Source organism: Corticium candelabrum, chromosome 3, assembly GCF_963422355.1.
Source record: "Corticium candelabrum chromosome 3, ooCorCand1.1, whole genome shotgun sequence".
NCBI classification, from domain to species: domain Eukaryota; kingdom Metazoa; phylum Porifera; class Homoscleromorpha; order Homosclerophorida; family Plakinidae; genus Corticium; species Corticium candelabrum.
This window is the reverse complement of record NC_085087.1, coordinates 7,233,536-7,259,752: the sequence shown is the minus strand read 5'-3', so window position 1 is coordinate 7,259,752 and position 26,217 is coordinate 7,233,536. Positions and strand designations below refer to the sequence as shown.

The 26,217-nt window shown below is 46.8% G+C and overlaps 2 protein-coding genes across 2 annotated transcripts in view; both read right to left on the bottom strand.

Moving 5' to 3' along the window:
* Nucleotides 1-23,916, bottom strand: part of LOC134177734 (uncharacterized) — a 33,445-nt gene extending 9,529 nt beyond the window's left edge. Inside the window, exons 1-2 of the mRNA XM_062644510.1 lie at nucleotides 23,886-23,916; nucleotides 17-23,814 (exon numbers count right to left, since the gene is read on the bottom strand). Coding sequence (XP_062500494.1) covers nucleotides 17-23,814; nucleotides 23,886-23,916 — 23,829 coding nt within the window. The remainder of the gene's footprint in view (nucleotides 1-16; nucleotides 23,815-23,885) is intronic.
* A 484-nt stretch (nucleotides 23,917-24,400) lies between these two features.
* Nucleotides 24,401-26,217, bottom strand: part of LOC134177733 (signal peptide, CUB and EGF-like domain-containing protein 3) — a gene marked incomplete at its 5' end in the record, with an annotated part of 3,148 nt that continues 1,331 nt past the window's right edge. Inside the window, 2 exons of the mRNA XM_062644509.1 lie at nucleotides 24,401-24,438; nucleotides 25,489-25,676. Of these exons, the coding sequence (XP_062500493.1) occupies nucleotides 24,401-24,438; nucleotides 25,489-25,676 (226 nt within the window). The remainder of the gene's footprint in view (nucleotides 24,439-25,488; nucleotides 25,677-26,217) is intronic.

Below are 26,217 nucleotides of genomic sequence, written 5' to 3'. Positions count from 1 at the left end.
GTGAGCAACCGGTTACCTGAAACTCTCTTCCTTCACCAGTGCACGTGCATTTCGTGTTTCCAGTACCGTCGGCGAACGCATCCGAGCCGCAGAAGTAGCACTGCGTTGCACCGGTCTCGTTACCGTAGTGATTTTCTAAGCAGGGAATACAGTCGTCAGCGCTCTTCTTTTCCTCGTAGAGTTGGTAGAATCCACGATTACACGCTTGAGGAGACGACGACTTTTCCGGGCAATAATACCCCGGAGGGCAAAGATAGGAACGCGTATTTTCGTACCCATATGTAGTGCCATTGGCCGATGGTTCATCGGTTGTAGCACCTTCGTGACAAACCACACCGGCTCGACATACCGTGTAGTTTAATCTTTGCGGATGATTGCAGTAATGTCCCGGAGGACATACAAAACAGGTGTTTTCAAATGTGTCGCGTGTCGAGTTTTCAGGAGACCAGTAACCCTCCTTACACATCACAGGTTCTATCGCTCCCCTCACGTTCCGCAAGTCATTGCACTTATATCCGGGACAGTAATGACCTTGAGGACAAGGAATCGGAGACGGCGAAGCTTTTGGGCAGAAGAAGCCCGCAGGACAAGGAAGCTGTGTTTTCGCCTCGTTGCAGAAGAACCCTGCCTGACAATCACGATAGAGCGACGAACCAATAGGGCAGTAACTCCCTTCTGGGCATTGGTATCCCTCGGTTGTGCCATTCACATCCGGGCAATAGCGACCCGCAGGACACGGCTCGCAGTCACTGATATTTCTGGCTTTAGTCGAGTTCCGAAACGTTCCAGGCGGACATGCTTCAGGCTTGACGATGCCTTCATTGCAGTAATATCCTATAGGACACGGACTTTCTTCAAATGTTACCATTCCTTCGTCGTAACACCAATATCCTGCTGGACAGGGCAGACAAGTCGATCGGTTATCTGCGCCTACTGTCATGGAGTACGTCATCGCCGGACAAGCTTGCTTTGACTCATTAAAAGGACAGTAGTGTCCTTTAGAACATGGCTGGGCAAACTCTGATTCAGCAGGACAGATGTATCCAGCTGGACATGTCTCACAATCATCAACGCTGTCGGCTCCTGGATTAAGTATCACCAAATTGGGCGGACACAACAGAGGCTCGATCGTGCCCTCTGGACAATAATATCCAACTGGGCACCTCTCGCCCCCGGTGTAGTTGACTCCATCCGGGGTCGGCGTCGAACTTCCATTGTAACAGATATATCCGGGATAGCACGGTCCAACAATCACTCCAAGTTTACAGAAATGTCCCGGAGGACACGCTATGCATTGCGTTGGTTCAATCAAACCAGTTGTGCCATTCATAGTGTATAACCCGGGAGGACAAGGCAGCGGATCTCTCGTGCCAACAGGGCAATAAGAATGAGGAGTGCATGGTACTGGCATCGATACGTTAAAACGGCAATAATGTCCAGCAAGGCAATCGTCACATTCAGAACGTCCTCCTATTGAATACGTTCCAGGCTCGCAGCCAAGAGGATGAGCTGAACCCTGAGGACAGTAATGACCTGGTGGGCAAAGAAAGTCGCTTGGTTTATCTGTTATCACTTGAGCAAAGTCTGGACAATAGTATCCGCCTGCACAGAGTCCGGTTGCGTTGAGTTGACCTCGGCCACTACAATACATGCCAGGCGGACACGGCAAGCACTCACTTTCTGCATGTAATCCTGGGTTTGGAGCTATTGTTCCCTCAGGACATTGACTAGCATTTACAGTACCATTTTCACAAAAGTGGCCAGGTGGGCAGCGGCTAAGACCCGCGTTGCTTGCTCCTCCCTCACAAAGATAACCAGAGTGACAATCACCGGTAGGCACTTCAAGGCCGGGAGTTTCGCAATATTTTCCAGGTGGACATGGAAAACATTCGTGTTCGTAGGCCAAACCTTCGACATTCGAATACGTTCCTGGTTGACATGGTTCTCCATTTGGTGAATTTGTACCAGCCGCGCAGTAGTGCCCAGCGGGGCATATTGTTGGATTGACGATGCCCTTAGCAGGGCACGTGTAACGCTGCGGACACTCAAAACATGATCCCTGACCAGTTTCATTCGAAAAGGTGCCCTCTTCGCAGAGACTAGGATTCAAAGCTCCTTCTCGACAGTATCGACCAACAGGGCATATGTATCCAGTTACGTTGTCATTAGGAGTAGGTATGAACGCTCCTCCTGTACAAATGTATCCCGTGTAGCACGGTGTACTAGAAACGGCTTCACCGGTCCCATTGCAATAGAATCCTGGAGCACAGGCTGTACAGTTCTCCTGTGCTGTGTTCCCTTCTTTGGGAGACGACGTACCTCGTTTGCAAGGAATCGGATCAACGGTTCCTTCCGGACAATAGTGACCTTTCGGACAAACTCCTTGAGGTGGATTAGGCACTTGGTTTCCACCCGAGCAGCGGTATCCTGCCGCGCAAGGCCCAACAGGTGCGGTCAGACCTAACTGGCTACAGTGGCTTCCAGGAGTACAACTGGTGCAATCAGATATATTTACACGACCCGTAATATTACTGAATGTACCCAGTGGACATGGATATTCGTTGGCATGACGAGTTCCAGCAGGGCAGTAGTAGCCTGGCGGACACGTTGTGTTAGCGTGAAACAAAACTACAGGCTCAAACCTGTTGTCACAATAGAAGCCAGGCTCGCAAAGTTTGCAATCTGACGACTGGACCTCATCCTGATAGTAGCCAGACTTACATCGAACTGGCTCTACACTGCCCTCTACACAGTAGTGTCCCTTCGGACATGTATAGTCTATAGGCTCAGATGTGTTCTGCGCCCCTGGACAATAAAATCCTTTTGAACATTTACCTGTAGGTATACTCAGACCGTATCTGTCACAGTATTCTCCTGCAGGGCAGTCATTGCAATCCAAGGCATCTACGTTGCCCTCACTGTCGACCCACGTTCCTGGTGGACACGGATACGGGGCTATCGATCCACGCATGCAGTAGAAACCAGTTGGGCAGATATTTTGATGCGCCGTCGACGACCCGTTATTGCAGTAGTAGCCCGGATGACAAAAACCAGTTGGCGTTGAGAGACCAGACTGATTGCAATACATACCGTCTTCACATAGTAGCGGTTCAAACGATCCCTCGGGACAATATTCTCCTGGTTGACATTGACCACCCAACGGAGCAGAAGGCATAGAACTATCCGAACCTCCCGCGCAAAACCATCCTGGACTGCAAGGACCTTTCGGTGCGCTCATTCCACTGTATGGACAATGCAGTCCAGAACTGCAGTCTATGCAATTAAATATGTCTCCTTGATGTGTCAAGTTGTTAAAGCTTCCTGGAGAACAAGGATATTCATAGGGATGTCGAGTTCCAATGGGACAGTAGTGACCACGTGGACACGGGGTATCAAGGTAGGTTACAGCTCCTTCGAGACAGTAGAATCCTTTCGGACAGATAGTGCATTCGCTTTGACCTTTGAAGTCGTTGTAAGTGCCGTTGGCACACGGAATGGGTGTAGCTGTACCAGTAGGGCAGAAGTGACCAACAGGACAGATGTCGCCAATAGTTGGGTACAATCCACACTGTGTGTTGCCACTTCCTTCCTGTCCACTTCCATTAATCAACTCACTACCATTGGAAACAACTGGCTTCGGTACGGCAATGGCTTGAGTACAGTAATAGCCTCCGAAACACGGACCTGTTGGGCTAGTTAGTCCTGGAGTAGCGCAGTAATATCCAGGAGTGCATGGTCTACACTCATCCTCTACACCTAAGCCTGTCTCGTTGCTATATGTCCCAAGAGGACATGGTTGCCAGTCATATCCCGTTCCAATAGGACAGTAAAAGCCAGCAGGACATGGCGTCTGATTCAGTATGGCGTTTTCTCTCACAACGGGCAAACAGTAGAATCTAGTCGGGCATGACACACAGGTGGAACGGCCAGCGTTCAATGAGACCGTTCCTGCAGGACATTGCCTTGGCTCTGAGCTTCCAAGAGGACAATGCATTCCAAACGGGCAGAGAAACTCAGAAGGTGACGAGACATTCATTCCTTCAGGGCAGTAGTAGCCCTCATCGCACTCACCTGTTGGTTTGGTTAGACCAGACTGAGCGCAATACATGCCAGCAGTGCAAGAAGTACATTCATACATGCTGCGTAAACCGCTTTTATTAGAAAACGTGCTGACAGGACATGGTATTGGGAAAGCACTCCCTTCAAGACAGTAGCTTCCCTTAGAACATATAACAGCATCGGGCCTGGATGATCCGCGAGGACAGTAGTATCCTTCGCGACAGTTTCCAGAAACATCCGTTAGACTGACATCTTCACAGTAACTACCAGCTCGACACTGCAAACATTGTGACTTGTTGTGAAGTCCAGCAGTTGGGCTAAACGTACCCTGAGCGCAAGGTTCGGGAGAATCGGTTCCTTCGGGACAATAGAATCCCGCTGGACATACATTGGCATCATCACCAAGTTCTGGTGTTGTTTGATTAGCGCGCGCTCTGCAGTAATATCCCGCAGCGCACGATCCAGATGGGCGTATCAGCCCTTGATGATCACATACGTCTCCACCAGTACAAGGTGTGCAGTCATTTACTTGTTTCCGACCTTGTAAGTCATTAAAGTAGCCCGTAGGGCACGGGAATTCATTCGAATATCTCGTTCCATGTGGACAGTAGTGTCCTCGCGGACAAGTGAAGTTCTGCGGATAAACAACCGGTTCAATAGCATCACTGCAATAAAATCCACTCGGACACAGTCTGCATTCAGACTGACGATCTTCGTTTTGATAATAACCAGCAGGACACGGCTGTTCGTAAGAACTGCCAGTTGGACAGTAGTATCCACGAGAGCAAACATGCTGACTTGGTGTTGACGATTCTTGACCACTAGAACAAAAGTATCCTGGGCTGCATTTTCCAGTAGGTTCAGCGAGACCTGGTGCATCACAATAATACCCAGGTGTGCAAAGTATACAATCAGCACTTGAATTGCCACCTGTTGCATTAAGATAATAACCGTGTGGACATGCCTGTGGTTTACTGCTGCCTTCATTACAGTAGTGACCACGAGGGCATACACTACCACTCTCGTCTGATGGAGTAGCTGTACTTGCTCCAGACAAACAATAGTATCCACTTGCACATCTTCCAGTAGGGTCAGACAAGCCTGCACGATGACAATAGTAACCAGGATCACATGGTATTGGAGCACTTGAATTTGCCGGGCAGTAATAACCAGGTTGACACTTTCCTCCGTGAGTCACTGTCATTGCACTGTCAGACCCTCCACTGCAATACCAGCCTGCACTGCAGTACCCAGTCGGCTCAGAAAGTCCACGAGTTTCACAATACTTCCCAGGTGTGCATGACAAACAAGCCCTAGGCCCTTCAGCTCTTACAACTGGATTAAACGTACCATTGAAACATCTAAACTGATAGGCGTCTTTAGTTCCCGCAAGACAGTAATGTCCCACAGGACAAATATTTGGCAAGTATGTCACAGTCCTAGAATTGCAGTAGTAACCTGCTGGACACTGCTTGCATCTGTCCTGACCATATTCGTCATTGTAAGTACCAGCTGCACAGTCTGTTGGAAACGTGCTTCCGTTCTTGCAGAATGTTCCTGGAGGGCAAACACCTCCAATGCTTGGATATGTGGCGCAGGAGAGATTTCGTGATTCTTCTGCTTGAGGATTTGGCACTGACACCCCTGACTGGCAGTAATGGCCAGCCCAACACAACGCAGTTGGCTGTGTCTTTGCTGGTGACTCACAATACCAGCCAGCATCACATGGAGTACAATCTTCTGATCGTGACAGTTTAGTTCGATTGCTGTATGTTCCAGCAGGGCATTGATGCCAATCTAATCCAGTTCCAGCTGGACAGTAGTATCCCGCTTGGCAAGGAACATGGTTAAGGATATGGTTGTTAGTTGTCACAGGCAGGCAATAATAGCCAGCACTGCAAGTCTTGCACATCGAAGCACCTACTGCGTCTGCGTAGGTTCCAGCTGAACACTGTGCAGGAACTGCGCTACCTTCAGGGCAGTGCAGACCTGCGGGGCACTCATATTCTGATGGCTGGCTGTTATTAACACCCTCTGGACAGTAGAAACCACGAGAACACAATCCTGTTGGTTTGACCAACCCTTCTGTTTGACAATACATTCCAGGAGTACAGAGTCTACATTCGTTCGCAGATCCCAAATGAGTCAAATTTGAAAAAGTGCCAACCGGGCATGGATTTGGAGAGACTGTACCTTGAGAGCAGAAATGTCCTTCAAAACAAACTTCCTGCGTGGCCAGAAATGAACCTTCAGGGCAGTAGAATCCTTCATTACAAGGACCACTCGTGTTTGTTAACCTCACTGCACCACAATAGTCACCCGCCGTGCAGCTGTCACAGTCACGCTCATGAAACAATCCTACCTGATTACTGAACGTCCCTTTTGGACAGGGTACTGGCTCAGCAGTACCAATTGGGCAATAACTTCCAGCTGGGCATATGTCTGCCTCATCTCCTTGTCGTGGTGTTGAACTCCTGGCTCCTTTCTTACAAAAGTAGCCCTCACTGCACAATTGAAACGAAGTGTTGGCTCCATGTTGTGGGCAGTAATGTTTTGGGTCACATGGTGTGCACTGCTCTTCCTTCCAACGCCCTGTAGTGGGATTGTACGTTCCATTGGGACATGCATACTGATTCGCATACTGAGTCCCATTAGGGCAGTAGTAGCCTTTGGGACATTCTGTGTCGTTGTAGTAGATGACAGGCGATTGTGTAGTATCACAGTAATAACCGGATGGACATTCTTTGCAGGCAGCTTGACCAGCTTCGTTTTGGTATGATCCTGAAGGGCATCTTCTAGGCGCGGCACTTCCTTCCGGACAAAAATGTCCCAATGTGCAAGCAACGGCAGTTCGAGTGACTTGCTTTGGGGGGCAGTAAAATCCTGGTGCACATGGTCCTGTTGGCTCAGCAAGTCCAGGTTTGTCACAGTAAAAGCCACTCCTGCACTCCAAGCAGTCAGACTCTGACTGATGACCACTACTGTTCAAATAGAACCCTTCGGGGCATGGTTGAGGCAAAGAAGATCCAACTTCACAAAAATGGCCAACTGTACATTCACCTCCAGTTGAATTACTTGGTCTTGGATGGAAAGCACTGCCACTGCAAAAGTAACCAGCATCGCATGGTCCAGTTTCATTACTGAGAGATGACCTGTCACAGTAGAATCCTGGTGTGCATGGAGTGGGCTGGTAAGATCCTTCAGGACAAAATTCTCCTTTCTGACATTGACCACCGTGAGTAGTTGTTTGAGGCTCTGAAGCACCCAGTCTGCAATACCATCCTGCTGCACATGTACTGGTAGGATGAGACAACCCCTCACCCTGGCAATACATACCTGGAGTGCAGTCAATACATGCTGTAATATTCACACTGCCCCACAAACTGTTGAACGTGCCAGAAGGACACATAAATTCCGTAGAAAACTTTGTTCCAGTAGGGCAGTAATGACCAGATGGACACATGCTGCTATCAAAACTTGAAGCACCTTCAAGGCAGAAATAACCACCAGGACATGGATGACACGATTCCATATGTGTAGTGTTAGCAAATGACCCAGCTGCACACGGTAATGGATAATTGGTGCCACGAGGACAGTAGTGGCCAACAAAACATGGTCCGGCAACTTCTTCATGGTAACGACAAACAGACGTTTCATTGCCACCAGAGAATAATTCGGCGTCTGTAAAGTTCTGTGATGTTGGTGACCTGCTAGTTGCTGCTCGCCAGCAGTAATATCCAGGATCACAAACACCAGAAACAATAGTTTGCCCTTCCCGATCACAGAACATTCCAGAGTCACACGGAGTACACTGTTTCTCTTCAAAAAGGCCCAGTTGATCACTGTAAGTGCCAACTGGACAAGGAATCCAGTTTGCTCCAGTACCCGCTGGACAGTAATATCCTGGCGGACAAATTTCATATGGATCACCAATATAGTTAACTTCAACTGGATCGCAATAAAATCCATCAGGGCAAGTTGTACATACTTCTTGCCCACTACTGTTTGTAAACGTTCCTGGAGAACATGGTTTCGGTTCAGCGCTGCCTTCCGGACAATGCAGACCACGAGGACAAACAGAAGCAATCGGTCGGCTCGTTAATGATCCATTTGGGCAGTAATAGCCAGGAGAGCAACGACCAGTTTCCTGTGCTTCTCCTCCAGCGCAATAAAATCCGCGCGTACACTGATCACATTCACTGTCATTTGTAAGTCCTTTCTTGAAACTGAACGTTCCAGGAGGACAAGGCAAAGGAATTCCACTCTGTGTAGGACAAAAGTGGCCTTCGGGGCATATTTTCCATGTCGCCCGATAAGCAGACCCATTGCAATAGTAGCCTTCTTGACATGGTGTAGTAAATTCCGTCAAGCCTGTCTGGCCACAGTAATACCCAGGTGGGCATTCCAAACAGTCAAAAACGTTCTCTTTGTTGGTGTAAGGGTTGTACGTTCCACGAGGACATTTGGTTGGCAAAACACTTCCCATAAGGCAATAGTGGCCAGCTGGACATCTGTTTGCATCAGAACCTTGATTGGGATCAGACCTGTTTGCATTTCGCTTACAAAAAAATCCTGCTGAGCACAGTCCCTCTGGCTGAGATAAACCAATTTGCTCACAGTAATGTCCTCCATCACATGGGAAACACTCAACAAGACCTGATTCATTAGCAAATGTTCCACTCAGACACGGATGCTCATGTTCACGTTGCGTGCCAGGAGGACAAACATAACCTGGAGGGCATTTTGATTCTGCAAAATTGATTTCAGTGGACAGAGTTGTGTCACAAAAATAGCCAGCAGGACACGTGAGACACGATGACTGTCCAGTAGAGTTTTGAAAAGTTCCCGGGCGACATCTTTGAAATATACTACTGCCTTTCAGACAAAACTGACCAACAGGACAAGTGTACTCTGGAGGATCAGATCTCCTTTGTCCATTAGGACAATAGTAGCCAGCACGGCACTGACCTGACGGTGCTGTTAATCCATAATCACTGCAGTACCATCCGGACGTGCAGTTAACACAGTCAGTCACGTCTGTATTCTGAGAACTATTGGAGAAAGTTCCTGGAGGACATGGCGTCTGAGTACTACTTCCAGACGGACAATAATGACCAGTACTACATTCGCTCCCTGTAACACTGTCAGTAGGAGTTGGACTTTTAGCACCCAGAGTACAGTAGTATCCAGCATTGCATACATCTGTTGTACTAGAAAGGTAATCTTGATTGCAATAATACCCTCTGCTACAAGGCTGTGGCTGATCAGATCCTTCAGGGCAAAACTCACCAGCAATACAGTAGCCACCACCCTCACTTGTTGTATTAGGCATAGGACTCCAACTGCCACCTGCGCAGTACCATCCTCCACTGCACAATCCATTTGGCTGTTTAAGACCAGATCTATCACAAAATTCTCCTCCAGGACAAGGTATGCAATCACTCTCATTCCTTGCCTTTGTCGAGTTATAATACGTTCCTTTTGGACACGGATTAGCAGCTGCAGTTTTTGTTCCTACAGGACAGAAGTGTCCTTCTGGACAGCTTTGAAATTTGAAAGTCGTTGACCCGGCAAGGCAATAGTATCCAGCTGGACAGGTAAGACACTTGCTCAACTGCTGGATTGGTGAGTATGTACCTGGTTGACAAGGAAGTGGCGTGGTCGAACCACGAGGACAGTAATGACCAATAGGGCAAACACCTCCTTCACCTGACTGACCATAGCTGCATGTCGCATCTGTTCCATTTTCAACTGACTGATTCGTTGGTCTTGCCCGGTCCATGCCAAACAAGCAATAGAAACCAGCACTGCATTCTCCAGTATAGGTAATGGCTGCAAGTTCATTACAATACTTTCCACCATCACAAGGCTTGCACTCTTGCTCATTTAACAAGCCGACATCATTGCTGTATGTCCCTCTAGGGCATGGCTTCCAGTCATATCCAGTGCCTTCAGGACAGTAGTAACCAGGCGGGCACATCTCTGTTAAGAACCCCTTTACACAGTACCAACGCTCAATGCAAGTGTAGCACTCTAGTGCAAGTGTGTGGTTCATAAACGTTCCATCGCTGCATGGTAGAGGTTCCGCTGTGCCTTCCGGACAGTAGTGACCAATTGGACACTCATAGTTACTAGGAGTTGGAATGCTCTGACCTTCATGACAGTAGAAACCAGGTGAACACAAACCGGATGGTGCAGTTAGGCCGGTTGAGTTACAATAGTATCCTGGTTTACACTTCGTACATTGACTGCTTTCTGATAATCCAGGAGAAGAAGAGTAGTGGCCAGATGGGCACCCTTCTGGGTCATATGTTCCTTCAACACAAAATGACCCAGCAGGGCAAGGAATAGAGTTATTTGAAGTCGATCGAGCAAGACAATAATAACCAGAAGAACAAAAACCAGTTGGTTTGATTAGTCCTGGTGTCTCACAATATGTGCCTGGTGTACAATCCATACAATCTCCAACTTCCTGCAGCCCTGTTCTGTTGCTGAAAGTTCCAGGAGGGCACACTTCAGGTGTAGTAGTTCCATTTATACAAAAATGACCGACTGGACAAATATCGGCATTATCACCTTGTCTTGGATCAGGTCGTTTAGCACCAATCTTGCAGAAAAAGCCAGCATGACAGAAGCCTGAGGGCTGTGTTAGACCTTCACGATCACAGAACATTCCCGAACTGCAATGTGCGCATTGCTCTGAGGAATTCAGACCTTCACGATCACTGAAAGTTCCTATCGGGCATCCATATTGAGTGTTATACTCTGTTCCAACTGGACAGTAGTAGCCAGCTGTACACAGGTTAGCCTGGTAGTATATTATTCCTCTTTCTGTGTTATTACAAAAGTACCCAGCAGGGCATAAATCACATGTTTCTTGACCATCCTTGTCTTGATATTGTCCTGGTGCACACCTCACTGCTTCCGAGCTACCTACAGGGCAATGATGCCCTTTAGGACACACAAACATCTCAGGTCTTGACGTTTCTTGGCCCCTGGGGCAAAAATAGCCTGCAGAGCATTTACCACTTGGCTTGGTTAGACCATTATTTTCACAGAAGTAACCCAAGCTACAGTCTTGACAGTCAGATACATCTGAGTTTCCAGATGCATTGCTAAATGTTCCTATAGGACATTTTGTTGGAGCAGTAGAATTAACAGGGCAGTAGTTACCAGGAGGGCAAATATTACCACTAAATCCATCCGTCGGAGTGCTGCTCTTTGCCCCAAGTGTACAGTAGTAGCCTGCTGTGCATCCACCAGTTGGTTCTGAGAGCTGAGAAGAGTCGCAGTAATAGCCGCCTGGGCACGGAAGAGCATCAGCAGATCCTGCAGGGCAGTACTGGCCTGCTTCACATGGGCTACCTCCTTCATCTTTCCCATTAGGAGCTGCTGTAGAAGAGCCACCAAAGCAAAACCACCCTGCTGCACACAAGCCTGTGGGTTCACTGAGACCCTCGTCTTGACAAAACATCCCAGCAGTACAATTGACACAATCTTCCACATTTCGACGTCTTGCTTTGTTGTTAAACTGTCCTGCAGGACATGGAAACTCGTGTGCGTAACTCGTCGCGCTCAAACAGTAATGACCAACAGGACAAGGTTTATCACGAAATCGTGATGATTGTGCTGGACAGTAGTATCCTGGTGGGCAAACTTTGCATATATTCATGCCTGTCTCATCAGCATATGAGCCATTAGGGCATGGTATAGGATGGGTTGTGTTGCCTGGACAGAAGTGACCAAGAGGACATAGACTACCAAGACCTGTTTGACTGCCAAGTTGAGAACAAGTTGCATTTGCAAAACTGCTGTCAGTAATGTTGTAGTTGTCTCCATTAGGGTCTGGTCTGTCAACTCCATACTCACAATAGTATCCAGGATTGCAGTAACCTGTCGGTTCTGTAGCATTCAACCAAGCACAATAACTTCCACCGTCGCACTGCCGGCATTCATCTGATGTAGACAATCCTTCTTCATTACTGTATGTGCCTCTGGGACATGGTTTCCAATTGAAACCAGTTCCTTGTAGACAGTAGTATCCAACAGGGCAAGGCAGAGTTGCCAATCCGCCAAAACAATACCAACCAGCTGGACAAATATCGCATTCTGACGCACCCGTGTGGTTCATAAACGTTCCAAAGTCACATGGCAGAGGACTTGAAGTGTTCAAAGTACAATAATGTCCTACCGGACATATTTTCTGTCTAGAATGCTCAGATCTTTCAGGACAATAATAGCCAGGCTCACATGGGCCACTTGGTGCTGTTAAACCAGTGCTACCACAGTAGTATCCAGGTGTACACGAAGTGCATTGGGACGAGTTCGTTAGTCCCATAGTTGATGAATAGGTACCAATGCTGCAACCAGCAGGGTCTGATGTTCCTTCTTCACAGTAATGACCAGCAGAACATGGCTCTTGCTGTGCCAATTCTGATCCAATTTTGCAGAAATAACCTGGAGAACATAAACCAACAGGGCTGGTAAGCCCAAGTTTGTCACAGAAATATCCAGGATCACAGTTGTAGCAGTCATCAGATGAGAACAAACCAGTTTCGTTGCCGTATGTCCCAAGTGGACAAAGCTTTGGTGTTGAGGTTCCCAGAGGACAATACTTTCCAACTGGACATACGTCTGCCTGATCAACACCTTGATTCGGACGAACAGATTTTGCTCCCGATATGCAGTAATATCCTGGGTCACAAAAGTCTGTTGGCTCGGTAATACCTGGAGCATTACAGTAGTGGCCTGCTAAACACGGCACACATTCATTAGAAGCCTTGAGGTTTGTTCGATTGCTAAACGTTCCTACAGGACAAGGATACTCCACAGAAAACTTGGTTCCTGGCGGACAGAAATGACCAACAGGACAGTCTGATGACTTGTAGACAACAACTGGTTCAGTCCGTTTGTCACAGAAGAAACCAGCAGGACATACCTTGCATTCTGGTTGACCACGTTCGTCTTGGTAGTAGCCAGAGTCACATCTAATGGGATTCCTTGACCCAACTGGACAGTAGTGGCCAAGAGGGCATGTGTACTCAGCTGGACTATGGTGACTCTGACCACCAGGACAGTAATAACCAGGATGACATTTTCCTGATGGATTTTCTAACCCTTGGCCATTGCAATAATAACCCGAAGGACAGTCCTTACAGTGTAACATTCTGCTGTTCCCAGTGGAATTAGCGTAACTCCCATTAGAGCATTTGTATGGAACGTCAGTACCATTTGGACAATAGTGACCAACAGGGCAAACATCTCCTGTTAAACCATCAACTGGGTTGCGTACAACTGAACCACTGGTGCAGTAGTAACCATCAATGCATAACCCTGTTGGTTGTGACAACTTCTCAGTAAGGCAGAATGACCCTGGTGAGCAAGGAAGTGGATGCGATGAACCCTGAGGGCAAAAGAAACCTTCCAAGCAAGGTCCGCCAGTCCCAGACGAATTCACAGGAGTTGGAGTAGACGACATTCCACTGCAGTACCATCCACTTGCACAAGGTCCAGTAGGACTTGACAACCCTTGAGCTTCACAGTACTGCCCAGCTGAACAAGGTAAGCAGTCAGACACAGTCTGACGTCGTGATCTGTTGTTGAAATGGCCTTCAGGACAGGGATATTCATTCCATCTTGTTGTGCCAACAAGGCAATAATAACCTGCATGACATGGATAATCTTCGTAATGCACCGTTCCTTCTGGACAATAAAACCCACTCGGACATTGGAAACATTCAGCCAAACCTGTGACATTGGAATAAGTTCCATTCAGACATGGCTGAGGAAGAGTTGATCCCATCGGGCAATAATGGCCAATAGTGCATGGTCCACCAATTCCTGTCTGTTCACCAATAGCAGGACAATCGTTGTTGTTTCCACTCGAGATGTCACCTGAAGGATCTGGTCTGTCAACACCAAATTCACAGTAAAAGCCAGGATGACACAACTCTGTTGGAGCAATCTGGTTGTAGTCATGGCAGTAGAATCCACCATCACATGTTCTGCAATCATCAACAGATGCTCCTCCACTTTGACTGCGGTATGTGCCAGGTACACATGGCATCCAGTCAAATCCCGTGCCTTGTGGACAATAGTATCCTGGTGGACATAACTCTGTCTTCAAACCATCTACACAGTACCAACCAGGTGGACAAACATAGCACTCTGAAGCCAGTTCATGATCCGTGTACGTTCCATTACTGCATGGCAATGGATAGGCAGTTCCCGATGGACAGTAATGACCCACAGTGCAGTTGTACAAAATTGGTGTCGGAGAGCTCTGGCCAGAAGGACAGTAATAGCCAGGACTACATTTCCCTGCCGGAGCTGTCAAGTTTGTTCGGTCACAGTACATGCCAGATTGGCACGAAACACAATTGCTCAATGATGTTCTACCTTCAATAGGATTGTACGTTCCTCGAGGACATGCCAATGGCTTAGACAAACCAGCAAGACAATAGTGTCCAGCTGGACAAGTCACAGCAGTCATATTGGACGATCCTGTTGGGCAGTAAAATCCTGCTTTGCATTTTCCACTAACAGATGACAAACCTGGCACACTGCAATGTGAACCAGCAGTGCACTGAGTACATTGATTTTCATAACCAAGTCCCGTCATTGAGTTGAAAGTACCAATTGGACAGAGAAGTGGCTCAGCAGTTCCCTCAGGACAATATCTCCCTTCAGGACAAACGTTAGCATCATCCTCTTGTATTGGAGAACTACTCTTTGCATTTCGACGACAGAAATAGCCAATAGTGCACAGCTGCGATGGGGCTGTCAACCCCTCTGATGGACACAGATATCCAGCATCACACCGCACACATTGATCCACAGAGTACAGACCTGATCCCTTACTGTATGTTCCTTGAGGGCATGGACTGTCTAAGAAATTCTTTGTCCCTTGGGGACAATAATATCCAGGCGGACAAATCGAGTCATTCAGTAACACAATTCCAACTCTATTGTCACAGTAGTAGCCAGCTGCGCACACTTCACAAGAAGATCTGGACTCTTTATCTTGATAAAACCCTGATGCACATCGTTGTGGTTGAAATGACCCAGAGACACAGAAATGACCGATTGGACACACATGTTGTGATGGTCTTGCAGTATCACTACCTTCAGGACAAAAGTAACCAGCGGAGCAATTGCCTGATGGACTCGTAAGGTTATAATCATCACAGTACTTGCCAGGATCACATAGATGACAATCGGTCTCTTTTTGATTATAAAGTGCAGGTGAGTATCTCCCAAGAGGGCAAGGAACAGCATGAGCAGATCCATTGGAACAATAGAATCCTGGTGGACAAGGCTCACCTGTTACTCCATCAACTGGAGTTGCTGAGATTGCATTAGAGTGGCAAACATATCCCGCATTACAGTCACCTGTTGGTGCATCCAAACCAGAGAATTGACAGTACTGACCACCCGGACAGGAAGTTGGAGCTGCAGATCCTTCTGGGCAATAGTAGCCAATTGGGCAACGCCCACCATTTGTAGTTGTGTTTGGAACAATTGCACCAGTTTCACAATACCATCCAGCACTGCAGCTACCTGATGGTTTACTCAATCCTTCTTGAGCACAAAATTGTCCAGGAGAACAAGGAAGGCAGGCAGTGTCATTTCCTTGTGCTGTGGACGGATTAAATGAACCCATTGGACAAGGATGTTGTGTCGGATATTCTGTTGCACTCAAGCAATAATGTCCCACAGGGCATGGCTTGTCTATATAATCTGTTGCCTTGGCAGGACAGTAGTAGCCTTCTGGACAATCGAAGCAAATTGACTGGCGAATGAGACCGTTGTATGTGCCAGCAAGACATCCCAGAGGATGTGAACTTCCTTCCGGACAGTAATGACCTGATGGACACTCGCCTCCAATACCTGTGTGCTCACCAAATCGAGGGCACATGTCTGCTGTCACATTTTCATACACAACTGATGAATTCAGATATGGTGAGGGATTCGGTCGGTCGACCCCTGACGTACAATAGAAACCAGGACTACAGTTGGATGTTGGACTTGTTAAGCCCACTCGTTCACATACTTTCCCACCATCACAATCTGTGCATTCCCATATATACGACAAGCCCACTATGTCACTGTATGTTCCCGCAGGACAAGGTTTCCAGTCCAGTCCCGTTCCATCTTCACAGTAGTATCCCCGTGGACAAAGCTGGTACGCCTTCGATGCATTATGGGGTCGAACAGGCAAGCAGTAATACCCACGAGGACAAATTTCACACTCAAACTGCTGGCTTCTGTTTGTAAACGTTCCAGCAGGACATGGTTGCTCCACAGAGCTACCTTCTGGACATTGCATACCAATGCTGCATTCTCTGCCAGATGGTCGGCTTGTAGTTGATCTTTTGGGGCAATAAAATCCAGGCGCACATATGCCACTCACATTCGATTGACCCTGTTTGTCACAAAAGTATCCAGACAGACAAGGCCTGCAGTCTGATTCTGTAGTTTGTCTTTTGTCTGGTGAGTAAGTGCCAATTGGACAAGCAGTTGGATTTGCAGAACCCTGTGGGCAATAATGCCCAGACGGACAGTCTTTCCATCGAGGATAAAAAGCCCCAGAGTCACAGTAGAAGCCTGCTTCACACTCTCCAGATACATCATTTGCTCCTTCAAGATCACAGTAATGACCACCTGTGCAATTCAAGCATTGACTCTCTTCCTTTAGTCCTTCAATTGGATTGAAAGTACCTGGAGGACACTTATCAGGCTCTACTGTTCCTCTCATGCAGTAGTGTCCTGTTGGGCAAATATCAGCACTAGAACCTTGACGAGGTGTAGACGATGCAGCACCAAACTTGCAGAAATAACCTGCTTCACAGAACTCAACAGCTTTTGTAAGACCAAGTCCATTACAGTGCCATCCTGGTAAACATTGCAAACAGTGGCCGACATCATAGCGTTTAGTCTCATTGCTGAATGTTCCATTCAAACAAGGAAATTCAGTATCAAATCTAGTTCCATTTGGACAGTAGTAACCAGCAGGACAATGTTTTGGAGGTTCATACGGAAGAATACCTTCAACACGAACATGGTAACAATAGTGACCTTGAGGACAAACTTTACAACTGCTCTGCTCAGACACATCTTGGTAAGTGCCTGATTCACACTGTACTGGGAAGCCACTGCCAGCTTCACAGAAATAGCCTAAAGGACATGATACGTTATGAGCATTGATTGATCCTTCAGGACAGTAAAATCCTTTATCACAGAAACCAGTGGGTATTGAGAGACCAGGACGATCACAAAACTGCCCAGCTGTACAACTAACACAGTCTTCTTTCTGAGTGTTACCAACATAATTGTAGTACGTCCCCAGTGGGCAAGCTACTGGGCTGAAACTACCTTCCGGACAATAATGACCTTTAGGACAAACATTTCCAGTCGTGTTGTCCGTTGGGTCGGAAACTTGTGCACTTAATGTGCAGTAATATCCAGATCGACAAGAATTTGTAGGAGCCTCTAAGCCGTCAGTCAAACAATAATACCCAGGATCACATGGAGTTGGCGCATCTGAGCCTCCAGGGCAGTACGTTCCGGGCACACATATTTTACCTCCTTGGGTTTCCAAGTTCATCGGATTTGAGATGGTCGCTTTACTCTTGCAGTAGTAGCCTTCGTCGCACAGGCCAGAAGCGTTGTTCAGTCCTTCACTGCCACAATAGTGGCCACCAGTACACGGTTTGCAGCTGAGTATGCTTTGCCCAAACATTTGATCATTAAAGAAGCCAACTGAGCAGGGATGCTGCTTATCATATTCTGTTCCAAGTGGGCAGTAGTAACCCATTGGGCATGGTTTATCTTCATATGTACTAGAGCCTTCGGTGCAATAGAATCCCGCTGGACATTGTTTGCAAATGTAGCTACCAATTGTATCTGAGTAGTTTCCAGCTGGACAAGGCATTGGTTCTGTTGTGCCCGTAGGGCAGTAGTGTCCAACAGGGCAAAGTCCAGAATCTCCAAATGGTCGTCCATCAATAACAACACATGATTCACTACTATCACTGATGTTATAACCTGAACCACTTACTTCTGATTCTGTAGGTCTAGCACGATCTGAGCCATATCTACAGAAGTAGCCTGGATCACAGAGTCCACTAGGTTGTGAAAGCCCCTCTCCCTCGCAAAAATGGCCACCCAAACATGGCTTACAAGCTGTGAGGTTTGATCCTCCTGTTTCGCTATTGTATGTTCCCTTAAGACAGGGAAGGTAAACATTACCAGTTCCTTCAGGACAGTAGTGACCTGTTGGACATTCCAATGGTTGAGAAATCGCATTAGTGCAATAGAATCCAGGAGGGCAAGGAATGCATGATGGCTGTCTAGTGTTCGGTTGATATTCCCCATGCCGACAAGGAATTGGTTCAGGAGTTCCTTCAGGACAGAAGTGTCCAGCTGGGCATGGATTTTGAATTGGTTGTGAGACATTTGTTCGTACTGGACAATAGTACCCCATCATGCATTTACCACTTGGTGCAGTGAGTCCTGTTCCAATACAAAACGAACCAGCTAAGCACGCTGTGCAGTCACTCTCAGCCTGAAGACCTGATGTGTTTGAAAACGTGCCATTTGGACATGGTACTGGATCAGGAGATCCTAATGGACAAAACGATCCAGGAGGACAAACTTCCCATTCTGCCTGAAAAGCCTTCGATCCATTCTGACAATAGTAGCCTTCTGCACAGGGACCTGTATAGTTTGATAGTCCGTTAGATGCACAGTATTTTCCAGGATGGCAGTCAATGCAGTCAGAAACAGCTGTCAGCTGATAGCCAGGATTGTACGTTCCCTTCGGACAAGGAATCTCAGCTGCAGATCCTTCTGGGCAGTAGTTTCCAGGACCACAAGGACTTTCAGGTGGTTCTATTACCTTCTTCCCAGATGGACAGAAGAAACCAGCACCACATTTGCCTTCTGGAGCATCCAAACCACGACTTCCGCAGTAATAGCCACCCGAACAGTCACCACATTGGCTAACATCCTGTAATCCTGTTAGATTGCTAAACGTTCCTTCAGGGCATGGATGCTGTGTGTTAAACCTTGTGCCCTCCTTACAGTAGTAGCCTGGTGGACACCTAAACTCACCATAATACTCAATTGGTCCAAGTGAATTGTCACAATAGTAACCAGATGGGCATTTACGACAGCCGCCTTGGCCAGTTTGATTTTGGTAATAACCAGATGGACATCGCATTGGCTCTGACGACTGTTCCTCACAAAAGTGACCAACTGGACATGCGAAGTTACTTGGAACTCTCTCGCTTTGTCCTGGTGGACAGTAATATCCTTCTGCACATGGACCATCTAAACCAATGTTACCATATCCGGAACAGTAGAACCCTTGGCGGCAAGGCTTGCAGTCCGATACATTCTTGTTAAGCGTCTCATTTGTAAACGTACCAGGAGGACAAGCTGTAAAGTTCGAACTGCCTGCTGGACAATAACTACCTTCAGGGCAGATGCCATCTGCTGGTGTTGCTGATGATGACTTTCCTGTACAATAGAATCCAGCAGAGCAGTCGCCACTTGGCTCAGAAAGACCAAAATCTGAACAGAACATCCCAGGAGGACAATTAATTCGATCAGAGCTCATCGGTGGACAGTAGTAACCTATGGGACACGTTCGTCCAACTGGTGATGGACTTAACTGACCAGCAGGGCAATACACACCTCCAGGACATTCAGCAGTCGGAAAACTTAATCCCTTTGTTTGACAGTAAAACCCTGCAGTGCAACTGATACAATCCAAACTAGATGATCGTGCTGTGAGATTGTTGAATTGTCCAGCAAGACAAGGAAATTGAGTTGAAGTTTTAGTGCCCAATTCACAATAATAACCACTCGGACAAGGATAGTCAAACGGATTCACCGTCTGTCCAGGGCAGTAGTATCCAGCCACACATTCAATGCATTCATCACTGCCTGAACGATTACTGAATGAACCCGGCAGACACTGTAAAGGCAGCGATGCACCTTCGGGACAGTAGAATCCAGCAGGACATCGACCTCCATACGTTACATTCACTAGAACATGCTCCTCAGTTGAATTGTCATTGTACTTGTACACAACATTTCCCGGTTTAGGCTCATGTGAACCTTCACTGCAAAACCAACCTGCACTGCAATTTCCAGTTGGTTTATCCTGATGACCCTCAGCACAGTAGCTTCCACTCTCACACGGAACACAATCGCTGATGTTGGCCTTCTGTACTGCAGGTTGATAGTAGCCAGGTAAACAAGGCTCTGGAGCAACACTACCTCTCGGACAGTAATATCCAGTAGGACATACACCATAATGGCCATCACCATGGTCAGGAGGTCTAGCCGATCGAGCACCCTCTCGGCACCAAAACCCAGGATCGCACTCACCGGTTACATTCATTTGTGCAGGAAGCTCACAGTATTTTCCACCCGGACATATCGTGCAGTCACTCTCACGAACTAAACCTTCTGTAGCTCCATATGTTCCACTAGGACATGGTTCATAGTTTGCACCTGTGCCTGCACCACAGAAATAGCCAATCGGACAAGGCTGTGGCTCAACAAAATCAGCTGTACAGTAAAATCCTGCAGGACATACCAAGCAGAGAGCCAACCCGGAGTCATTGGCGTAAAATCCAGCTGCACAGACGAGTTCATTCTCTGACCCTTCAGGACAGTAGTGACCTGGTGAACAAATATCTCCAACAATTCCATCAAGCGGCCGACTAACCGATGAGCGTGATGTGCAATAAAAGCCAGCATCACATGATGGTAAGTCTGCCTCAACACTCATGTTTGATTTCGGGCAGTACAATCCCGGGAGACATGGTTTACATTGTGTCTCATTGAATATTTGATGAGCTGGTGAGAATGTTCCTGGTGGACAAGGTACCTCCACAGCCGTACCATTTGGACAATAAAATCCAGGTCTGCAAATATCGTTAATGTGCAGCTCAATTGGCGTCTCATCTGTTACTAGAGGTGTAGCAGTTATTGATCCACCTCGGCAGACAAAGCCACCAAAACAGTCACCCTCAGGAGCAGTCAAACCACCGCTTTGACAATATTTCCCTGGAGGACAGCTTGTGCAGTTCTCAGCTGATGTCAACAAGATAATGTCACTGTACGTCCCTGGTGGACATCGTTTTGGCTCTTCTGCACCTTCTGGACAGTAATGACCTTGAGGACACTTTAATGGCTCTGTCATGCTCACATTCGGACAGTAATGACCAGCTGTACAATCCAAGCATTTTGATGCATTCCAGAAAGGATTATACGTTCCTAATTCACAGCTGACTTGATTGGCAGATCCAGTGGGAGCAAAAAAGCCGGGTTCAGCCACATGTTGACGCGCAATCTCTGCACCACCAGTGCAGTAGAATCCTGGATCACAAGGTCCTGTAGGTTCCGGTCCTCGAGCATCAGCACAGTAAAAGCCAGGAGTGCAAGAAAAACAGTCAAAGAAATCGACGGATTCTGAGTTATTGTTGAACGTTCCTGGTGGGCATGGCTTGCTCTGGAATGACCCTAAAGGACAGTAGCCACCTCGAGGACAAATCTCACCCGTTACACCATCTGTTGGAGTCGACGTGTACGCACCACCATAGCACAGATATCCAGGATCACACGGACCTCTTGGGCCTGGCAAACCAGGAGCATCACAATATCTCCCCTTTGTACAATTGGTGCAATCTTCAACCCACATTAGACCAGTTCGATTTCCATAAGTTCCAATAGGGCATGGCTCAGGTTCTCCAACTGTAGGGCCACAGTAGTAACCACGAGTACACTCAAGTGGTGTTGCAGAGCCAGGAGGGCAATAGGAACCAGCCGGACAGTCAACACAGTCTCTTTCTATTGCACTAGAATCATTACTTTGATACATTCCTTGTGGACAGGGAACCTGCTGTGGTCCGTATGAACCAATTACTTTACTGGATTGTCCATTAGTAATGTTAGTAGGACAATAAAACCCAGGATCACATGGTCCACTCACTTCCGTTGAGTTCTCCAAACAATAGAAGCCTCCCGTGCATGGCAAACAATCATCTAAGGAACTACCTCCCTCATCTGGATTAAAAGTCCCAACAGGACACGGTAGTTCAAACGCTACACCTTCAGGGCAATAATAGCCTTTGCTGCAAGGCAAAGCATCAGCTAATGTTGTCAAGCCAGGTGGGCAGTACTTGCCAGCGGTACATAATTTATTTGTCTCCAGTTCATCATACGTTGTCCTGTTTGAGTTGCAGTATCGACCAGATGGACATTCAATGCATTCTGATTCTCCGGGTGGCGTGTATTTGCCTGTTCCACATTCAGCGGGTGTTACAGACCCATTAACACAGAAATGACCAGCCAAGCATGACAAACAGTCCGACTGATTCTTTGCTGGAACACCAACCGTTTCCTTACCATTTCTGTCTCCATACGGCATGTAAGATCCTCGAGGACACGCGATGGGACGAACTGTTGCCTCTTCACAAAAGTGACCCTGAGTACAGTTCAAACAATCGTCTAACTGTGATTTACCAAAGTGAGGATTATACGTGCCAGCAGGGCATGGAAATTCATCAACAAGTCGTGTTTTTTCAGGACAATAGTAACCAGGAGGGCACAATGCATCAGGCTGCGGCTGCCCTCCTAGGCAGTACATCGTTGCTGGACACAATGTGCACTCCTCGGCAGCTGTCAAGTTCGATTCGGGTGTGTACGTTCCTGGAAGACACGGAAATTTATCAGGAGACGGAGTTCCTGATGGACAAAAGTGGCCTGGTTTGCAGTCAAGCCAGATATTAACAGTGAGTCCAGTAGCCCATCCACAAGACTTGCCTGGTGGACATATAGTGCACTCTTCGGGACTTGTGAGATTTCGATTGCCAGTGTACGTTCCTGGAGGGCATGGATACTGCGACGAGCTGACAGTACCGTTGGGACAATAATGACCTTCATCACACAGAGTTGTCACATCTGACTGATTCGCTTGCGGGCAAGAAAATCCGGGAGTGCAAGCCAGACAGTTGAATGGATGGCCTGCGCCTGTGTGTGGATTATAAGCGCCCGGAGGGCAAGGAACAGGTGCAGTAGACGGGTTGTCTCCAGTAGAATCAGGACAGTAGAAGCCAGTAGGACAAGTCGTGCATTCATCCACCGCAGCGAGACCAACCGCCTGTGTGTCATTCTCATAATAAATGTAGACTCCGTAAGTTCCTATTGGACACGCATGCTCAAACCCATTCCCCGTGCCAAGAGGGCAGTAGTAACCTTGAGGACACATGATGGGATCAACAGTGCCACTAGGGCAATAGAATCGCTCCGGACACTGATTAGGCAAACAGCCTTTCTCTGATGAGATCTGCGTCGTGTTTTTGTTAAACGTGCCATCTGGGCAAGGAAACTGAGTGGGGAATTTCGTAGCCACAGGGCAATAGTATCCTGCTGGACATACATAATCAAGTGGATCAATTGTTCCTGGTCCTGTACAATAGTAGCCAACAGGACAATTGAGACACGCCTCTGGTCCTGTTCGCTGTGGGCCTAGTGTTTCGTTAGCGGCTGACACGTTGTTGTATTTGCCAGCTTCACATGGGTGAAACTGCGTTCCGTCACACCAACCTCCGACTGGACATTCTCCACTTTGTGGCGTAGGAGACGTGGAGCCGTCCACACAGACATATCCGGCATCGCACTTTGAACATGTTGTGCTGCCGTTGAATGAGTACGTTCCAACTGGACATACGGTAGCACCTAATTCAAGGAAGATCAGTTGTAGTTAGAGATAGCAACACTAAGTATTAATGCATTACATAATAGTCTACAGTCAAAAATTCTATCCTCTACTTTACACATGCAATCACACAATCATAACATTAATTAACTAACTAATTAGATAATCAGTCACTACGTTACACTAATTAATTACACTAATTAATATATAGGAGGGAAGCATCTCACAATGCATTCAGCTATTGCACTGAACAGATCATTTCTCAATACGTTAAAAACTAATGTGACTACTGTGTTGTACTGAAGGGATGCATCTCACAATACACTAGACTATTGTATTGGAGGGATCCATCTGTCTCAATAGACTAGACTATTGTATTGGAGAGATGCATCTTACAATACACAGTTTAGACCCATTTATTAAAATAAACAGGGAGCAACTAGCTAATACCAGGCCAACGCATGTAACAATAGTGCGGTACAAAAAATATACAAGCTAGTCTGGGGCTCTATAGTCTCTTGCACCGCCTCTCATAATGCATGCGCAAAAGACTAAGTACACGAAACATCAAACTAAATAAGTAAACAGCAATAAGATATAATACAGTTACTTCATGTTTCTCATTATCCATATCCTGTGTAACTCTTCAATAGAACAAGTGATGATTGAAGATATTAAACATTTACATTCCTTGGGTGTTGCTTTGAAGAAAATGGTCCAGTCCACAATGATCAATGATACCCCTTGAACCAATAGAGATGTTTATTTGTTGGCAATTATAACTTGATCTTATCTCTTCGACCAGTTCAGCGTATCTATCACACTTGCATTGGTTTGCTGACTGAAAGTTTGTTTCGTAGCACACAGTCAGTTCAATTTATACAGACTCTGTTGGTTCTTTCATTCCAAATAATAATATCAGGTCTTAACCTTGAATTAATAATGTGTGAAGGAAAGGGCACATCACTACATTCAAGGTCAGCATAGATAATATTTCTTTGGGCAATTTCAACCTTGCCATATTGTACAATATTCTCAGTATAGAGTCATAACGATGAGTATACAGACCTTTATTCAAAAGAACTGGACAGTTGTTTAAGACGTGTAGTAAGATCTGCCTTTTTCCACAATTAGGGCATTGATCACAAGACCTCCTTTTCCAAAGTGTAAGATTAGCATTGGTATTGGATTATTGTATTGGAGGGATGCATCTCACAATATATATTTTCCAGAACTGTCATCAAAAGCACAAGGCAAATTACAAGCAAACTATAACACAAACTACAATACTAGACTATCGTATTGGAGGGATGCATCTCACAATACACTAGACTATTGTATTGGAGGGATGAATCTCACAATACACTAGACTATTGTATTGAAGGGATGCATCTCACAATACACTAGACTATTGTATTGGAGGGATGCATCTCACAATACACTAGACTACTGTATTGGAGGGCTGCATCTCACAATACACTAGACTATTGTATTGGAGGGATGCATCTCACAATACACTAGACTACTGTATTGGAGGGATGCATCTCTAATACACTAGGCTATCGTATTAACAGCTACACGCATTAAAATTTCCCTACTTATTGTACACTTCTCACGTAGACTACTCTAAAATGCATTACAAGTCATGCATTCAAAGGCGTACCATACAATACTTGACATAACACATCCCTTACTTTTTGGATCTGAGCACTGGTAGCCTGCAGGACAGACGTTACATGCAATTGCTCCAGGTTGGTCACTGTAAGTTCCCACAGGACAAGCACGTTCTTCTTCATCTGTGTGTGGGCAGTAGTGTCCACGAGTACATTCAGTACACACAATAGCCACACCAACAGAATACCAGCCAGGATCACAAGCAACACTACACAAAGATCTAATCAGTAACAAATTTTATGTCAACCTCTCTCTGTATGCAGTCTGACCATCCATCTGTCTACCAATCCATCTATCTGGCCAACCGTCGTGTGTGTGTGTGTGTGTGTGTGTGTGTGTGTGTGTGTGTGTGTGTGTGTGTGTGGTGTGTGTGTGTGGTGTGTGTGTGTGTGTGTGTGTGTGTGTGTGTGTGTGTGTGTGTGTGTGGTGTGTGTGTGTGGTGTGTGTGTGTGTGTGTGTGTGTGTGTGTGTGTGTGTGTGTGTGTGTGTGTGTGTGTGTGTGTGTGTGAGTGTCCCCATCTACCTGTTTGTCCATCCATCTGTCCATTAACCTGTCTGCCTGTCCATCCACCTGACTGTCTGTCAAGTCTATCAGTCCATCTGTCTACCCATTCATCTATACATCTGTCTGTTTATCTGTCTGTCTGTCTGTCTGTCTGTCGGTCAGTCTGTCTGTCTGGCTGTCTGTCGGTCAGTCTGTCTGTCTGTCTGTCTGTCTCTCTCTCTTTCTTTGTTGGTAAAACACTGAA